The following is a 19,032-nucleotide window of genomic DNA, read 5'->3' as shown; positions in this document are numbered from 1 at the left end:
TATAAAGGAGAACATTACAGCTAGTCCTTCTGCTGGTCGATCAAACAAAATCCATTGATACTGGTCACAAGGCACTCACATCTCAGCTGTGCCACAATTTTTTGATCATCAATCTTCTGAATTGCACAAGGGGTTTGTAAGGACTCCCAGCACAACACTGAAATGCACACAAATGAAGCGGCTGTCAAGGTGACCCACAGGGAGCAGAGATTTAATTTAGGATGCAAAATTGAGTCCTCTCAGCCTTTGAAATTCACTGATTTAGAATCATGTTTGCAGTTAATAGACATTTTTGTATTAACCCATTATTTTATTCTAAATTCATAAATGCCAGGACACATTCTTAAAAAACAATTGACTGATCAAGTTTATAACTGAAGTAGGTAGAACTACTTTCTAAATCAAAATTTAAATGATATAATTTCCTTGCATAGCTTCAGTGACCCTATCAAAAATAAAATATATGAATTATACTCTATTATTAGACACTTCATTATCCTCATACCAGAGAGACAATGACCACCAATCTTCCAACTAGTATGGTGGAATTGGATTGCAGTTGGCTTTCCAACATTTCATTTATTTTACTTTATTTCAAAAGGCAAGAGAAAAGATGATAACAGGATCACATTTTTTATAACTAGCATCCTCATGGAATTGATCAAAACATTTCATCATAATAGTTTTACTCAACTGGCTGTTTGTGTACTTCCATGCCAGTGGTAATAAAGCTGATTCAGATTCCTCTGCCAATGAAAGCTGGGGACTAATCTGTTTTAAGTGAGTACATTGGTTTAAGCCATAATGTTTATGCATTTCACTAACTGCATTTTACTGGAGAACTACTGTCTTCATCAAAAGAAACTGCAGTAGTTTCTCTTTGCCAAAATAGTTTTATCCGCAAAACAATACAGCACTGGCTGTAAGTCACAAGTCTTCAATTTGATGCATGCTATCAACAAGTATTGTTAGTTTTCTCTTTTTGTGTAGGGCCCTTTATACCACTGGGATCAATATGTCTGATGCAGAGGGTCCCAGGATTAAGCCACTAAATAAAACACACAAAGAGCACAGGTTCAGCACCTGCCTTTGAGACGCAAAGAAGCAATGAAGCAGAAGCACTTCATCCAAATTAAGCTCTATCTACTTGCACATCTTCTAAATTATATACTCCATTCACTTTGCACAATTTGGTCGACTCTATATTGAAGGAAACCAAATAAGGCTGCTTTTTAGAACGCCTCATTTCATTTCCCGAAGTTGATACTGAGCTTCCAAGTTGCTTGTCACTTTAATTCTGCATCCTACTCCCAGTCTAACTTCTCTGTTTTAAAAATGTTGCATTATGCCAGCAAAGCCTATGGTAACCTCAAGGAGCAGCAACTTGCCTTCCCACTAGGTACACTGGAACGCTTTGGACAACACTGAATTCAAGTTCCAGTTAACTAGACTGCAATTTGTGTCAGAACTGGCAATTTCTGATGAAAGGTCATCAAACTGTAATGTTAAATTTACTTTTGTCTCTTCATAGCTCCAACAGACCAGCTGTGTTTATCTAGCATTGCCCTTACTTCAAATTTCCAGCAACTACAGTTTTCTTTCTTTCAAGGTTCCAGTATTGTTTCTCTTTGTGGACAGAAGATAGAGGAAAAGAAAATCACTCTTTTCCTTTTATTTTTATCTACTACAGATAGAAAAGCTGTATTTAACAGACCTCCACCACACTCTCAGTAGGAACCATCATCATTCTTGCTGCCACACTTTCACACACATTCTTTTTGTTCTTACCAACCCTCCCTCAATTTGAAACACCACTAATTTCTAATGTTTCTACTACTAAAGACAGATCATGGGCCTGAAACTTTTATTCGATCTCTCTCCATGGATCCTGCCAGAGCTGAGAACTTCAAACATGTTCTGTCTTATTCAATATTTTGTATATTTCAATCAAAGTGCAATTATTAAAGGTCAAACCTCACAACCATTAGCAAATAATAGAAAACACACATCAGTCCTTAATGAAGTGTCAGTGGTGGAAAGGGTGAGCAACTTCTCACTCCTGGGCATCAACTTATCAGAGAATTCCAACATATTGATGTAGTCACAAAGAAGTGATACCAGTGGCTTTGCTTCATTAGCAATTTGGGAAGATTTGGTACATCAACAAGTACTCTTGCATACTTCTATAGTTGCATTCTGGAGAAACATACAATAAGCTGTTGTTTACCAACTACAGCTCAGTGCTCAACAACATAATCCCCGCAGTACTAATTAACAAACTTCAGATTTTAGCCTCCCTATTCCCTTCTACAACTGGATCCTCCCTTAAGTGGGAGCCCAGAATCAGTGTGGACCACTAACGACACCTTCTCCTTGCTGACAATCTACACAGGCACACTGTAAGGATGTGTGCTTAGACCACTGCTGTACTTTCTCTACATTCATGACTGTATGGGTAGCCACAACTCAAATAACATCCATAAATTCGCTGATGACAGCGCTGTTGTTGGCAGAAGTTCAGATGGTGATGAGGAGGCGTACTAGAGGGAGAGAGACTGGCTGCCTGAGTGGTGCCTCAACAACCTCACACTGACCAAGGAATTGTGGACTGCAGGAAGAGGAAGTCAAGAGATTACATACCAGTCCTCACAAGGGATCAGCAGTTGAAAGGGCGAGGAGCTTCAGTTTCTTGGACATCAACATCTCATAGGATCTATCCTTGGGCCCAACACATTAATATACTCACGAAGGAGGGGCACACCACTGGTGGTGTTGCAAAAAGGCATCCATCAGTAAGGACCTTCACCATCTAATATATGTCCTCTTCTTGTTACTACCATTGGGGAGCCTGAAGGTGCACACTCAGCATTATAGAAACAGCTTATTTCCCTCCATAATCAACTTCCAAACAGTCCATGAACACAACACTACCTCATTACACCTGTACGAACAGGATGGATTACACCAGAATCCAAGGGGATCTCTATCCTTACAGATTGATTTACTAGAGCTGCTGGGGCAGGTTAAAATTAATTTGGCAGGGGTAATTGGAACTGGAGTGATAGGGCTGATGGATGGGGCAGTTGGTGTACAACTAGATGCAGTGGGTAGTGAGACTGTGTAGAAGGACAGACAGATGATAGGGCAAAATTGCAGTCAGTGGGATGAGTTACAGTGTTAACGGTGGGGGTGGGACAAAATCAAAAAGGTTGATAAATACTTAAGGTGCTATATTTGAATGTACACAGTATACAGAATAAGGTGGATGATCTTGTGATATTATAGTTATCTCTGAGTCATAGCTGAAAGAAGATCCTAGTTGGGAGCTTAACATCCAAGGATACACATTGGTAGGCAGAGAGGTTGGGGTGGCTCTGTTGGTAAAAAGTGAAATCAAATCTTTGGAAAGAGGTTACGTAGGATTGGAAGATGCAGAATCCTTGTGGGTATAGTTCGGAAATTGCAAGGGTAAAAAATCCCTGATGGGAGTTAATTACAGGCCTCTAAACAGTAGCCAGGATGTGGGCTGCAAATAACAACAGGAGATGAAAAATGGCATTTAAAAAGGGCAATGTTGCGATAATCATGGGGGATACAAATATGCAGGTAGATTGACTTCTTAACAGTAAGGCCACAGTCAGTCCGTATAAGCAGCAATTTCTTTTCTCCCATTACACTGAGCATTGGTGCTCCATAAGGCCATGCACTCAGCCCGCTGCTGACATACAACTGTGCCTCAGGATCCAGCTCAAACCGCGTCATCAAGCTTGCGGATGACAAGAATGATGACGCAACGGAGTTTAGAGAGGAAGTGGAGCAGCTGGTGGATTGATTTGAGAACAATCTAAGCCTGAACGTAGAGAAGGCAAAGGAAATTGTTGTGGACTTCAGGAAACCATCCACCTCTGCAAATACATGGCTCCTCCAGAGAGAGAGCTAAGTGCACCAAGATCCTGGGAGTTCACATCATGGATGACCTCACCTGGTCCCTCATACCACCTCCCTGAACAAGAAGGCACAGCAACGCTTCCGCTTCCTAGTAAAATTGAGGCAAGCAAGTCCCCCACCCCCACCTTAACTTCATTTTACAGAAGTACCATCAAGAGTGTCCAAACAAGTTTCTCCCCCAGGCCATTAAACTTCTGAATTCCCAGCCTCATTGTATGCAAAGTGTCACTGGTTAATCTGTTCTGTACTTTACAATATTTAATATAATGCTCCTTAGCTTGTTATTTATGTGTGATTCATCTGCAGATTTTATCCTTACCTTCATAAGTTATTGTGTGTTCTATGTGTTGTGTGCTTTACACGCTGGCTCAAAGAAACGTCCTCTCTCTTCTATGTACATTAAATGGCTATATATATATTATCTACATGTATGCAGTTAAATGACAATAAACTTCAATTGACTTGATTAGAAAACCTGGTTGGATCCCAAGAGAGGGAATTTGTAGAATGTCTATGAGGTTGTTTTTTAGAGAAGCTTGTGATTGAGCCCACTAGGGGAAAGAGAATTCTCAATGTGGTGTTCCGTAATGAACCTGATTTGATTAGGGAGCTTACGGTAAAGGAACCCTAAGGAGAGAATTATCATAATATCATAGTATTCACACTGCTGTTTGTGGCAAAAAGATAATGTCAGATGTATCAGTATTACAGTGAAGTAAAGGGAATTACAGAGGCATGCGAGAGTAGATTGTAAGGGCAAGGATGGTGGCAGAAAAGCAATGGCTGGTGTTTGTGGGGGAATTCAGAAGGCGCAGGAAAGATACATCCCAAAGATGAAGATGTCGTCAAAAGGGAGGACAAGGCAACCATGCTGACAAGTGAGGTCAGAGACAGCAGAAAAGAGAGGGCACGTAATGCAGCAAAAATTAGTGGGAAAGTAGAGAATTTTGAAGCTTTTAAATTCCAACAAAAGGTAACTAAAAAAAAGCCATAAAGAGAGAAAAGATAAAATATGAAGGTAAGCATAGCAATAATATAGAAGAGGATACAAACAGGTTTCTCCAGATATATAAAGAGTAAGAGAGAGATGAAAATGGATATCGGACACTGGAAAGTGATGCTGGAGAGATAGTAATGGGCAAGAAGGAAATTGCAGACATACTTAATAAGTATTTTGTATCATCCTTCACTGTGGAAAGTCTAGCAGAATGTTAGAAATGCAAGAGTGTCAGGGGGCAGAAGTGGGTGGTGTTGCTATGACTAAGGAGTATGTGCTTGGGAAGCTGAAAAGTCTGGAGGTAGATAAGTCATCTGGACCAGATAGACTATACCTCAAGGTTCTGAAACAGATAGCTGAAGAGACTGTGGAGGCATTAGTAATGGTCTTTCAAGAATCTCTAGATTCTGGAATGCTTCCGGAGGACTGGAAAATTACAAATGTTATTCCACTCCATAAAGAAGGGAGTAAGTTACCAGCCAGATAATCTGACTTCAGTGATTGTTAAGACGTTGAAGTCTTTTATTAAAGTTTAGTTTTTGGGGTAAATGGAGGCACATGATAAAACAGGCCAAAGTCAGCATGGCTTTCTAACGGGGAAATCTTGCCTGACAAATCTTTCAGAATTCTTTGAAGAAATAACAGACAGGGTAGACAAAGGAGAGTCAGTGAGTGTTGTTTATTTGGTTTTTCATAAGGCCTGTGACAAGGTGCCACAACATCACACTGCTTAACAAAGTAAGAGCTCGTGGTATTACAACAAAGGTAGTAGCATGGATGGAAGCTTGGCTGACAGGCAGGAGGCAAAGAGTGATAATAAAGGGGGCCTTTTCTGAATGGCTGGAGTGAGTAGTGGTGTACCACAGTGGTTGGTGTTGGGACCGCTTCTTTTCACATTGTATGTCAATGATTTGGATGAAGCAATTGATGGTTTTGTGGTCAGGTTTGCAGACAATACAAAGATAGGTGGAGGGTTGAAAGACCAGGGTGTCTGCAGAAGTACTTAGAAAGACTGGGAGCATGGGCAAAGAAGTGGTCAGTGGAATATAATTTGGAGATTGCCTACTCATGCACTTTGGCAGAAGGAATAAAGGCATGGACTATTTTCTAAGTGAGGAAAAAATTCAAAAATCAGAGGTGCAGAGGGGCTTTGGAGTTCTTGTGCAAGATTCCCTAAAGGTTGAGTCAGTGATAAGGAAGACAAATGCAACATTACCATTAATTTCGAGAGGACGAGATGACAAAAGAAGGGATGGAGTGCCGAAGTTTTATGAAGTATTTGTCAGACTGGGGGGGGTGGGGGGCGTCGTCACGTGATGACGTAGGATCGAGACACGGAAATCCAGCTCTCCCGTAAAAAAACAGTAAAATAATGTTTAAGTGAAGAAAAGTTAGTAAATACTTTTTTAAAATTACTTATAAACTATTCAGGATTGTCTTAAGATATGCCTCCTAAACAGAAGCAGAAGAAAACTACTACTTTGAAGACAACACAAGTTGGAAAAGAATCAAGGCCGGCCGCCATGAAAGAGCCTCGGGCTCAAGTGCATTTTACCTCCGGCGATACAGAACAGGAAACTGCAGCAACATTAACCATTTCCAAAAAAAAAAGAGCAACAAGAATTGCGCATACGTGAAGGAAGGGGCATGCGCAAACACGAGCAACCCAAACTACAAATCCCAGCTACGATCGGAACTGAAAGTGAAAGTGAATATGAGGTGGAATCAGATTCTCTAGATAAATCAGATGAAGATGAAGAGACAAAGAAGAGCAACAGGAAGAGGTTGGAGGTGATATTGGAGACATAAAAAAATCTTTGGTGCAAATAATGCATGAATTAAAAGCATTAAAAGTAATAAAAAAGATAATAACAATATGAAGATTATGTTTGATAAAATGATGAAAAAACAGGACAAAATGGACAAGAAAATTAAAAACGGAAGAAACAACGGGAGACACCATTGATAGAGTGAATAAAATGGAAGATAATATTTCTACCTGGACATCAGAAAGAAAACGGTTGTTGGAAAAAGTGGATGTACTTGAAAATTTTAGCAGATGAAATAATATTAAGATTGTTGGACTTAAAGAAGGTATAGAGGGAGAGGATCCAATAAATTTTTTTCAAAAACGGATTCCAGAAATTTTGGAAATGGAAGAAGGAACCCAGTTAATTGAAATTGAAAGGGCTCACAGAGCCTTAAGATCAAGACCTCAAGTTGATCAAAACCCACGATCAATCTTGATAAAATGCTTAAGATATCAAGATAAAGAAAAGATCCTGAAGGTGGCTGCCCAACGTGCCAGAAAGAGAAACGGGCCATTGATGATAGAAGGGAAAACAGTTCTTTTCTATCCTGATATAAGTTATGATCTTTTGAAGAGAAAGAAAAAATTTAACCCAGCGAAAAAGGTTTTATGGGAAAAGGGTTATAAATTTATATTGCGCCACCCGGCAACCCTGATAACTTTTTTGGATGACGGAAAAAGAAGATCTTTTACTGATTATCGGGATGCGGAAGAATTTGCACAAGAACTCCCAAATATTCGCCAACCACAGCCAAAGATTTAAAAGTGAAACAGATTAAAGATGAAGACAGGGACAGTGAATGGAGTTGATGGATGTTTAAGGACAGAAGAATATTTAAATATATTCTTAATTATATGATACAGGGGGAGAAAGGTAAAATTAGAGAAATATTAATTGAGAGTAGTGATATTATTTTTTCTTCTCTTATATATATCTTTTTGTTACGGGGGGCTGGGGGAACTTCGGATCGATTGCTACGGGATTCACGTGTGTAATCATGGTGATTGCCATGACCCGTACAACGGAGGGGGGTAATGTTGTGTTGTATTTTTATTCACAACATTAATGGGGGGTATTTTGTTATTTTTTTCTTTATAATCTATTTTTCTTTAATCTTTTTTTCTTTGCCTGGACAATCGGGGGGAGACACATAGCAACACGAAGAATTTTAAAAAGATTCCCCAAGGTACTACGAAAGTTGAAAAGTTAGGTATTACTATAGACTGGAGTAACTCTGTTAAAAATAATGACTAATTTACTGAATTTTTAAAGTTTTAATGTTAATGGGCTTAATGGACCGGTGAAAAGAAAAAGAATTTTAACATACATTAAGAAAATTAAAATAGATATAGCTTTTAGCTGTATTCCACTTGAAAAAATTACTTATAATTTAAGAGATAAATATGAAATATTTCTGAAAATTTGGCGCCCTTATTTACAAAAAATAGGATTAAATATATAGGGGCTCCGAAGACAAAATTATTGGTTAGTTGGGGAAATAAATAAATACATATACTAAAGCTATTATGAACTCCATGGAGCATGTGGGGATCTTCCGATATCCAGGCATTCTTTCTTTCTTTCTTTTTTTTTCTCTTTCTACAGGAATATGTTAGGGGGAAGGGGTTAAGGGGAGAGGGGAAGGGTTGATAATTTTTTTTCTCTTCTGTAACCATTTGAAAATTCAATTAAAAAATTTTATTTAAAAAAAAGTATTTGTCAGACTGCACTTGTGAGCAGATTTGGGTCCCTTATCTGAGAAAAGATGTGCTGCCATTGCAGAGGGTCCAGAGGAGTTCCACAACAATGATTCCAGTAATGAAAGGGTTAACATATGAGGAGTGTTTGATAACTCTGTGCCTGTGCACACTGGAGTTTAGAAAAATGAGGGGGATCTCATTGCAACCTATCAAATATTGAAAGGTCTGGATGTGCGGAGGACGTTTCTTATATTGGGAGAGTCGTGGAACTGAGGGCACAGCCTGAAAATGGATTGATGACTATTTAGATCAGAGATGAGGAAACATTTCTTTTGCCAGAGGGTGGTGAATCTGTGGAATTCATTGCCACAGATGGCTATGCAGGCCAAGTCACTGGGTATATTTAAGGTGAAGGTTGATAGACTCTTGATTAGTTCAGGTGTCAAAGGTTACAGGGAGAAGGCATGAGACTGGGATTGAGAGGGGTAATGAATTAGCCATGATAGGATGGTGGGGCATAGTCAATGTGCCAAATAGCCTAATTCTGCTCCTGTCTTATGTTCTCGATATTCCACGTTTGTACTATTTATTTTTGTAATACAGTATACAGTGAATTTTGTATTATACCACACTGCTACTGCAAAATAACAAATTACACATGAAATACATCAGTGATACTGAACCTGATTCCAATTGTAGAAGCAGTAATACAATTACATTTTGTCATGAAAGAGAAAGGAGAGTATTACACAGAATTTATAGTTTACAATAGACAAACGGTCTGTATAACATGTTTCAATTAACCATTAAGATTCTCAAACATGTTGAATACTTCTAAGTTGAAAACATAGGTATTGGCAGGAAATTCACTGTAGGCTATAAATGTGACCCTTACACTTTGAAGACAATATATGCATTATGCTTATGTTCTTCACACAAACGGAAACTGACTGAACTCAAGAGGCCGAGTTATGCTGCTCAAGCTTCACCCACCTCACCCAAATTGCTACCGAGAGCCTCCAACATTTGTATTAACCTAGGCCAAGTTCAGAGGGCATTTCACACTCACCCTCTACATCCCAGAATCCACTGAAAGCCAAAGACTGATCAGTTCCTGTGGGAATGCACACAGCGGTATGCTGTTTTAGTTCTGCACATTTATAAACTGATAGAAGAAAAAAAAGCTGACCTACATAACACTGAACTTAAGATAAATGTCATCTTACTTTGCACAACAACTTGTAACTAAGATTCAGTGTGTACCATTTATCTTGACGGCACTAAGTAGGTTTTTGAGGAGGATTTTAGGGATTATGAATACTATTTAGACTGTTACCAGGGACCACAAATTGGATCTCTCATAAAGGCTGACTTATGATAGATGTACATGACTGGACTGCAAAGGAAGACCTAGCAGCTACACTATGCAGAATAAATAATCTTGTCAAAATATTTGGAGTAATTCCGATTTTACCGAGCAAATAAAATACCTTAAAATGACAGGCAGAATTGGTTTCTAACGCTTTCATTACCTCCAGAGATCCTTTGGCAGAATATGCTGCATAGGAATAAAGAAGGTCATTCTTCTCCTTTGTCCCACGTGGGGCTGAGCGTAGAGTACTGCACTGCTGGCCACTGGGATAAAAGCACTGGCTGCTGTTCATCAAAATGATTTTGTTTTGGTCTGCATCAGGCAAGCTGAGAAGAACTGTATAATTCACTAAGCGGATTTCTGTTAAACCAGATGCAGTCCACTGCTGCATTATATGTGTCACAGGTCCCCCTTCGCTTGACTCAGCAGCAAGTAATGTAAAATTCCTAAACAAGACAAAGAGAATAATTACTTTCAATGCTTATTACATTCATCACACTTACATCAAAATACTAAATGCAAACAAAAAAATATTAAGATTAATATGCATAGAAATCAATCACTATATGAAATAAATAATGCAGCAATTCACTACCACTGTTTTAATGTTTTATGTTGCAAATGCCATATCTGGTTATTTTAAAACATAGCTATTCTATATGAAGTTTCATAGGGAAAGTGAGACTAATGTATGGTATTCAAAAATGTGGGAAGGGATGGAGAAAATAATGAACAGGAAATTTGGGAAAAGATAGGTAGAAAGGAGTGGGTAAATTAGTGAAAGAAGATAGCAAAAGGATGGAAAGGAAAGTGAAAAGAATAAAGAAGTAGGGGTGAATCAAGATGAATGGGAGAGAGAGAGAGAGAGAGAGAGAGAGAGAGAGAGAGAGAGAGAGAGAGAAGTGATGAGGAAGGACAGAGAGAAGGACTAAGGCAGGAGATTCATTTTGAAAAGTAAAATGGATATAGAGAAGACAGGTGGAGACAGAAACAATATCGTGGAATGAATTATAGGAAGCAAAGAAGAGACGTGAGGTAAATATAGAATGGAAAATAACCTCTGCCAATTGGTGAACTCTCAGCAGAAAGGATGAACAATACAACAATTACTCAATGTGGGAAAAGGCAAGAAGGGGGCAAAAGGGGGCTTGAGAAAAAAAATGTCAGTTGCAGGATCACAAAGCAACACCAATTTTCCATGGATGGAGGTGGCAATGAGGAAGTATGAGACCAAACTTTGAGGTACATGACTGAAGGTCTTAAATATTAAACATTCAACATATGTTCACAATCAACATTATAACATTACCAACCATAAAAATACCATGCCAGCAGACAAGAATAGCTGTTTAGTAGTGGAATAAATATTGAAATTTATTAAGTTAGGAAACTAACTAAATCAAACACTACCGCTTGTAATGTGGTTTGCCTTGATTACAAAAGGATCATTGTTATGCAGATTCATGATAAAAATTCACATGATTTTTAGAATCCATGATCTAATGATCTTGATCATTATGATAATGATCAGAGCTACTGCAAACAAATGGCCTTTGGGGAGTTGGTGGAGTTGGGGAGTTGAAGAAAATCCTTCAGACTTCATTGAGCATTATATTGCGGCTTGAAATAACATTAACAATGAATAATCCTAACACATCTCCAATACCAGGAGAAAAGCACATTCCAACACTGAATTTCCACCATTATTTGCTTTGTCATAGTGGGTAATCCAACTATGGAATATTATAAACGTTTTTAAAATCACATTCTTTTGCTGATCAGTACTGACCCCGCTCTATGGCAAGGCAAGATTTCTTTGAGCTTTCAAATTATGAAGAAGTCATTCTTCCAGTGATAATTTTTAAACCACAAATAAATTATGGCAGCATAAGTTGAATCAGCATAATTTTGTGTCACTAAACAGACCCAACACACTGAATAAAATACTCATTAAGCACCTCCTCAAAGCAAAAAAGGATTGGGAGATTTGAGAATGTGGTTACTCAAGGAATGGTTTTTGAAGCAGTTTTAATTTAAGGTATCTCAAAAAGCTGCTAGAAGTATTTAAAAAGGAGAGCCATTGTTGAACTTATATAAAGTTAATACAAATAATTTAAACATTAACCAAAGAGTAATAGTAAAGATGAATGATTCACTGTTACAGCACGATTTTAAAAAAACAGGATTTTATTCTTCCGATAAATTTGTCCACAGTATAATAGTCTCATCTAACGTAGTTTGGTGTCCTCTGAAATACATTTTTGCAATATTTGTTAATATGTTTCCTGTGTCAGAATTCAATTTGAGTAACTTGGGGGGGAGGAACTATGGTTGTACTTCTAGTTCTGTAGTGGGAACTAGCAATGCAAGGTCAGGAGTTCTGCACAGAAGCATATATTATCTCAGACAGCTATTCTCACACATTCTTAAAATTTGCCAGTATTGTCACTTTTTAGTTTGTAATCTCCTTACAGCTGTTCATTAATAGTAACAGAACAAAATAGGTCAAAACAGATCAAAAGGAGTTGAACTTAAGGCAGCCTGCTCAGCCTCATGGTTAACACAGCAGAGCTTCCAAAACAGAGGCTTTTAAGATACATAAAGTTATGTACAATATAGAACGATAGAACATTACAGCACAGAAACAGGCCTTTTGGCCCCTCTTGGCTGTGCCGAACCAGTTTTCTGCCTAGTCTTACTGACCTGCACCTAGACCATATTCCTCCATACCCCTCTCATCCATGTACCTGTCCAAGTTTTTCTTAAAATGTTAAAAGTGAGCCTGCATTCACCACTTCAACTGGCAGCTCATTCCACACTCCCACTAGTCTCTGTGTGAAGAAGCTCCCCCTAATGTTCCCTTTAAACTTTTCCCTTTTCACCTTTAACCCATGTCCTCTTTTTTTTTCTCCCCTAGCCTCAGAGGAAAGGGCCTGCTTGCAATCACTCCATCTATACTCATCATAATTTTATACACCTCTATCAAATCTCCCCTCATTCTACTAAACTCCAGGGAATAAAGTCCTAACCTATTCAACCTTTCTCTGTAACTCAGTTTCTCAAGTCCCAGCAACATCGTTGTAAACCTTCTCTGCACTCTTTCAACCTTATTAATATCCTTCCTGTAATTAGGTGACCAAAACTGCATACAATACTCCAAATTCGGTCTCACCAATGTCTTATACAACCTCACCATAACATTCCAACTCTTATAGTCAATACTTTGATTTATAAAGGCCAATTTACCAAAAGCTCTCTTTATGACCCTATCTAACTGTGATGCCACTTTTAGGGAATTATGTATCTGTATTCCCAGATCCCTCTGTTCTACTGCACTCCTCAGTGTCCTACCATTTACCTTGTATATTCTACCTCGGTTTGTCCTTCCAAAGTGCAATACCTCACTTGTCTGCATTAAACTCCATCTGCCATTTGTCAGCCCATTTTCCCAGCTGGTTCAAATCCCTCTGTAAGCTTTGTAAACCTTCCTCACTGTCCACTACACCTCCAATCTTTGTATCATCAGCAAATTTGCTGATCCAATTGACCACATTATCACCCAGATCATTGATATAGATGACAAATTACAATGGACCCAGCACCGATCCCTGTGGCACACCACGAGTCACAGGCCTCCACTCAGAGAAGCAATCCTCCACTACCATTCTCTGGCTTCTCCCATTGAGTAAGTGTCTTATCCAATTTACTACCTCACCATATATACCTAGCGACTGAATCTTCCTAACTAACCTCCCATGCAGGACCTTGTCAAAGGCTTTACTGAAGTCCACGTAGACAACATCCACTACCTTCCCTTCATCCACTTTCCTGGTGACCTCCTTAAAGAACTCTAATAGATTGGTTAAACATGACCTACCATGCAAAAAGCCATGTTGACTTTCCCTAATAAGTCCCTGTCTATCCAAATACTTGTAGATCCTATCTCTTAGTACTCCTTCCATAATTTACCTACTACCGGCGGTATACTTACTAGCCTATAATTTCCCGGATTACTTTTAGAGCCTTTTTCAAACAACGGAACAACATGAGCTATCCTCCAACCCTCCGGCACCTCACTCGTGGATACCGATATTTTAAATATTTCTGCCAGGGCCCCTGCAATTTCAACACTTGTCTCCTTCAAGGTCTGAGGGAATGCCCTGTCAAGTCCTGGGGATTTATCTACACTGATTTGCCTCAAGACAGCAAGCACCTCCTCCTCTTTAATCTGTATAGGTTCCATGCCCTCACTACTTGTTTGCTTTATTTCCACAGACTCCTCGCCAGTTTCCTTAGTAAATACAGATGCAAAAAACCCATTTAAGATCTCCCCCAATCCTTTTGGTTCCATACACAGCCAACCACTCTGATCACAAGAGGACCAATTTTATCCCTTACTATCCTTTTGCTCTTAATATAACTGTAGAAGCTCTTATACATTGAAGGATGCATAAGACATACACACACACACACTCACACTTACTTGATAGATTCAGATGCTTTGCTCACATTTTGATTTATAAAGTAATCCAGATACTATTTAGAAAAACCATTTTAAATAAATAGAGATAGTTGTCCAGATACCTTTTAGATAAACTATTTTAAATATAGAGGCTGACTGCAGGATTCAATTCGAGATTGTTTAATGTCATTTCCTGTACACAAGTATAAAGGAGAATGAAATAATTGTTATTTTGGATCTGATGCAGCACAATAAAAACAAAACAGAAAAAAAACATAAAAGTAATTAAAAATCACAATAAATATAAATACACAAGATATACATGGATTGATTGTGTGGCTGTACAAAAGGTGACTGACAGAAAATAATAAGTATTGCTGGAGTTAATGGGTGGACGTGTCGATCAGCCATACTGTTTGGGGAATGTTACTGTTTTTGAGTCTGGTTGTCCTCGTGTGGACACTATGTAGCCTTCTCTCAGATGGGAGTGGGACAAACGGTCCATGAGCAGGATGTGTGGGATCCTTCATGATGTAAATGGCCCTTTTCTGGAACTTTTCTGTATATATGTTCTTGATGGTAGGTAGGCTGGTGCCAGTCAAGTGTTGAACAGTTTTGACTATCCAATGTAGAGCCTTCCTGTCTGCCACAGTGCAATTTCCGAACCAAACAGTGATGCAGCTTGTCAGGATGATGCAAGTATGGTTGTGCAAAGCCCAGATCTCTTCAGCCTCCTCAGAATATAGATGATCCTTCTTGGCTGTGTAGGATATATTCTAGGACAATGAGAGATTGTTTGTGATGTGCACTCCCAGGAGTTTTAAGCTGCTTGCAGTTTCCACTTCTGACATATTATTCAAAGATGTTATTTGAATATGTATTTGGTCTTTATCTCAGGAAGGCTGCAATCCAGAAGTGAGGTAGCAATCTTTCAGTTGCTTGATGGAGTCTTGCACACTGAATATTTGGAATTGCACGTATGCTTTGTACGCTGAAAACCAGAGAATAGTGCTGGAGATTAAAGGATTATATCATGAGAACTAATTGAATAAACCTGGCCTACATTCCTGTGAGTTTAGATGGCAGGGGATGTAGTTGTAATTTCAGCAAAACTGTCAGTGCTCGTTTTTATTGCACCATGAAACCAGTAACATTTTCTTGAGAAGTTGTTGTTGAACATTAAAATCCAGAAGCTGTTGTCAATTACAGCCTAATCCTCTATAGGGTGTGTTTGTTGTTAAAGCTGTCAGAATGGAAATTCTTTTTGATGTTACCAAATTTCAACATTTTAGTGAATAGTCTCACTGTTAAAATTCTTCAATATGGTATGACTTGTTGAATTAGATATCACTAGGATTCCACCAAGCTGTAATTACTGCATAGCATATCCTCACTCTTGGAAAAACAATTTCATGTGCAAATTTAATTCCCTCAGAGTGAGTATTTTAATATTTCTCTGTTCTATCCCAAGTATCTGATGGTTTAGCCATATAACTGTTCAGATTCTATTTTGATCACATGCATATGCTTCAACATTATTTCACCCACAACAAATATTTAAAGAAATTACAAAAAATGAGAGCTTTTCTACTTTTGGTGAATACGTGTTTCATTGCTCAGACTGATGTAATACTATCTTCTAGAGATGACAACTAGGGTATTTGTGGCCTGGTGATATCGAAATCTGTGTGGGCACCCATTTATGGGGTCTAGATCAAATAATTAGGGGGTTCACTTGTATCAACATGGAAACGTTATTTCTTCCAGTGGGGAAAATCCAGAATAAGGTAGCACAATCTTAAAATTAGATAGCTCATTCAGACATGGAGCAAGGCACTACAACAGAAGGAATAAGCATTGGGGAAAATCTGGATTTCCCTCCACAATCAAAGTGGGATAACCAAAGTTTTCAAAACTATCTTTTCAACTCTATTTTGATTGTTAAATGCATTAAGGAAATAGATCAAAGACGAGAAAATGGAGAGGAGATGTGCAATATATTGGTTATAATCTAATTAAATGATGGGACAGAATCAACAGTTTGAGAACTATTTCTGAATTTACTTTCTTTTGAATACATTCTACAAAGGAATTAATAGAAACGGTAATTAGTCCTGGTTGCCAGATGCACAGCATCGAAATAAAATGAGAACGTTCTTCAATCAGTTAATTGAAATACAATTTTATGCTTAAAGCCTTCAATGGATAGTGGGAGCTCATAGTGAAAAAAGGATAATAAAACTGGAACTAACCTCTAAACGTTGGGTGGGGGCAGTCAACAAGGAACATCGGAAAATGGCCACAGCTTTAATTGAAAAATACTGAAAAAATAATGTTCTCTGATTTCACTGGAAATGTGAATTTCAGAATATGATCCTGAAACATTCATCAGAATCAATATTAATAAGAGCAGCATATGTTGTGAAATTTGTTGTTTTGCTGCAACAGTACGTCACAGTACACAATAATTCTTTAAAAACTATAAATTATAATAAGTATATATTAATATATTAAATAAGCAGTGCAAAATGTGAGCAAAAAATGTAGTGTTCATGGGTTCATTGTCCATTTAGAAAGCTGATGGCGAAGGGGAAGAAACTGTTCCTGAAACATTGAGTGCGTGTCTTTAGGCTCCTGTTCTTCCTTCCTTGATGGCAGCAATGAGAAAAGGGCATGTCCTGGGTCATGAGAGTCCTTAATGGTGGATACCTCTTTTTTGAGGCATCACCTTTTGAAGGTGTCCTTGAAGCTGGGGAGGCTAGTGCCCATGATAGAGCTGGCTGAGTTTACAACTTTCTGCAGCTTTTCCAATCCTGTGCAGTGGCCCCTCCAGTGATGCGACCAACTGGAATGATCTCCACAGTACATCTGTAGAAGTTCCAAGAGTCTTAGGTGACATACCAAGTCTCCTCAAACTCATTGTAAAATATAGCTGCTGTCGTGCCTTCTTTGTAATTGCTTCAATATATTGGGCCAGGATAGACCTTCAGAGGGGTTGGCACTCAGGAACATGACACTGCTCACCTTTCCACTGCTGATCTCTTGATGGTGTGTGTTAACTTCCCCTTCCTGAAGGCGGCAATCCATTCCTTAGCCTTACTGATGTTTATGCAATGTTGTCAACCAGCTGATCTACATCACTCTCGTATGCCTCCTCGCCAACACCTGAAACTCTGCCAGCAATAGTTGCGTCATTAGCAAATTTGTAGATGGTGTTTGAGCTGTGCCGAGTCCCACAGTCATGGCTAAGGCCCAAATTAATGAGAAGAAATTGAATTTCTCAGTTGTTTTAGAACAATGTTAGTCCTTGGATATCTTAAGCTGTAGAGTTTTACTTCAGTTCCCATTACTTTAGGTCTAAGTCATCTTTATTGAAGCTGTTATAGGGCTTTTCTGTGGTTCTGGACTGGTGTGAATAGAACAGTTACCAAGCCCTTTAAAGTGTGATAGAAAAATGGAAAGTGGAAAGCGATAGAAAAGAAACACAACTATAGATCCGTTCAGCCAACCTATGATGCACATGCCCAAAAGTATAATACAGGGTACTTCCCAGATGGTGCAATACTAAGACTGAAAAGCAAAATGGAAAAAATACACTATTGGAGAAAGAAAAATAAAGCACAAGCAAAAAGCACTTGTACTTCTGAACATGGTGTAACCTAATAAATAAAAAATGAGATTCAAAGCCTTGGAGCCATAAATTTGCTTTGTTGGATATGATGACATTTCAAAGGTCAGATTTAATCAGCTTTTATTTTCCAAGATGAGAACCCAAAGGGACAAATCATTCACACAATCTGTTAACACAATCACTAATAAATAACACACTTGAAATTTAATTTTAAAATACCAGTTTTATTCACCTTTGGACATTTGTTGAGAAGGAATTAAATATTTTTAAGGACCTGCGGATAGCAGTTTTTGTGTGCTATTTTAATAGTTCTAAATATAATATCATATCAGGACACTTGGAAGTTGGAAACTAGTCTACACACTATAAAACACATGGGAAATAAAGTTGGAGAAGGCTATTCAGCCCCTTATGTTTTTGCTGTCATTTAATACAATGGGCAATTTTCTGCCCCAACATGTGTTCTTGCATTGGAACTTCTGATTGCTCAAAATCTTGAAATCAATTGACTTCAAATTTAGATTGCAATCAATGAATGAACTTCCAAAATCTGTTGTGATATTGATACAGACTTACCACCCATGCACGAAGGAATGTTTCCTCACCTTTTTTCTAATACCCCTTCTTCAGAGAATCATACAACAAAGAAATGGACAGAGATTGTCAACCCTGGTTCTAGACTTCTCAACAAGCGGAAATAGCCTATATGAGTTATTGATGCAGATTATAATCAGTTGAGGCCCAAGCACCAAACTACTCCATTAGTCACATACTGCCATCCCAATGATCCAATTACTTCTACACTTTTGTTCATTCTTTTTCTGACCACTTTCAGTCTACGTGACCATAATACTCCTGATTCCACAGGCTCCAATTTCATTCAGCAAATCCCCGTGGGTAAATCATTCCAAATGTCCAAATATGCTATACCTTTGTTTATTCACTGATATGCAAATTAATGCAGAAACAAAAACAAGTTGCAAGTTCTCATCAGAATGCAAAACAAAATTGCCGGTGAGCTATAGAAGCCATTTAAAATTACTGCTTCATAGCTATGGAAGACTAGACAATAACTAACGGACCATTGTTCAGGAAAGGCACTAAGAATAAA

The 19,032-nt window shown here is 38.4% G+C and overlaps 1 protein-coding gene across 7 annotated transcripts in view; it reads right to left on the bottom strand.

Moving 5' to 3' along the window:
- The window catches only part of LOC140725527 (inactive N-acetylated-alpha-linked acidic dipeptidase-like protein 2), a 965,400-nt gene that overhangs the window by 435,096 nt on the left and 511,272 nt on the right, over positions 1–19,032 (bottom strand). For all 7 annotated transcript variants that reach the window (XM_073041096.1, XM_073041095.1, XM_073041098.1 and 4 more), the window contains one exon: positions 9,989–10,274. In XM_073041096.1, the coding sequence (XP_072897197.1) occupies positions 9,989–10,274 (286 nt within the window). The remainder of the gene's footprint in view (positions 1–9,988; positions 10,275–19,032) is intronic.

This window comes from Hemitrygon akajei, chromosome 3, assembly GCF_048418815.1.
Source record: "Hemitrygon akajei chromosome 3, sHemAka1.3, whole genome shotgun sequence".
NCBI lineage: Eukaryota > Metazoa > Chordata > Chondrichthyes > Myliobatiformes > Dasyatidae > Hemitrygon > Hemitrygon akajei.
This window is presented reverse-complemented; position numbering and strand designations above follow the sequence as displayed.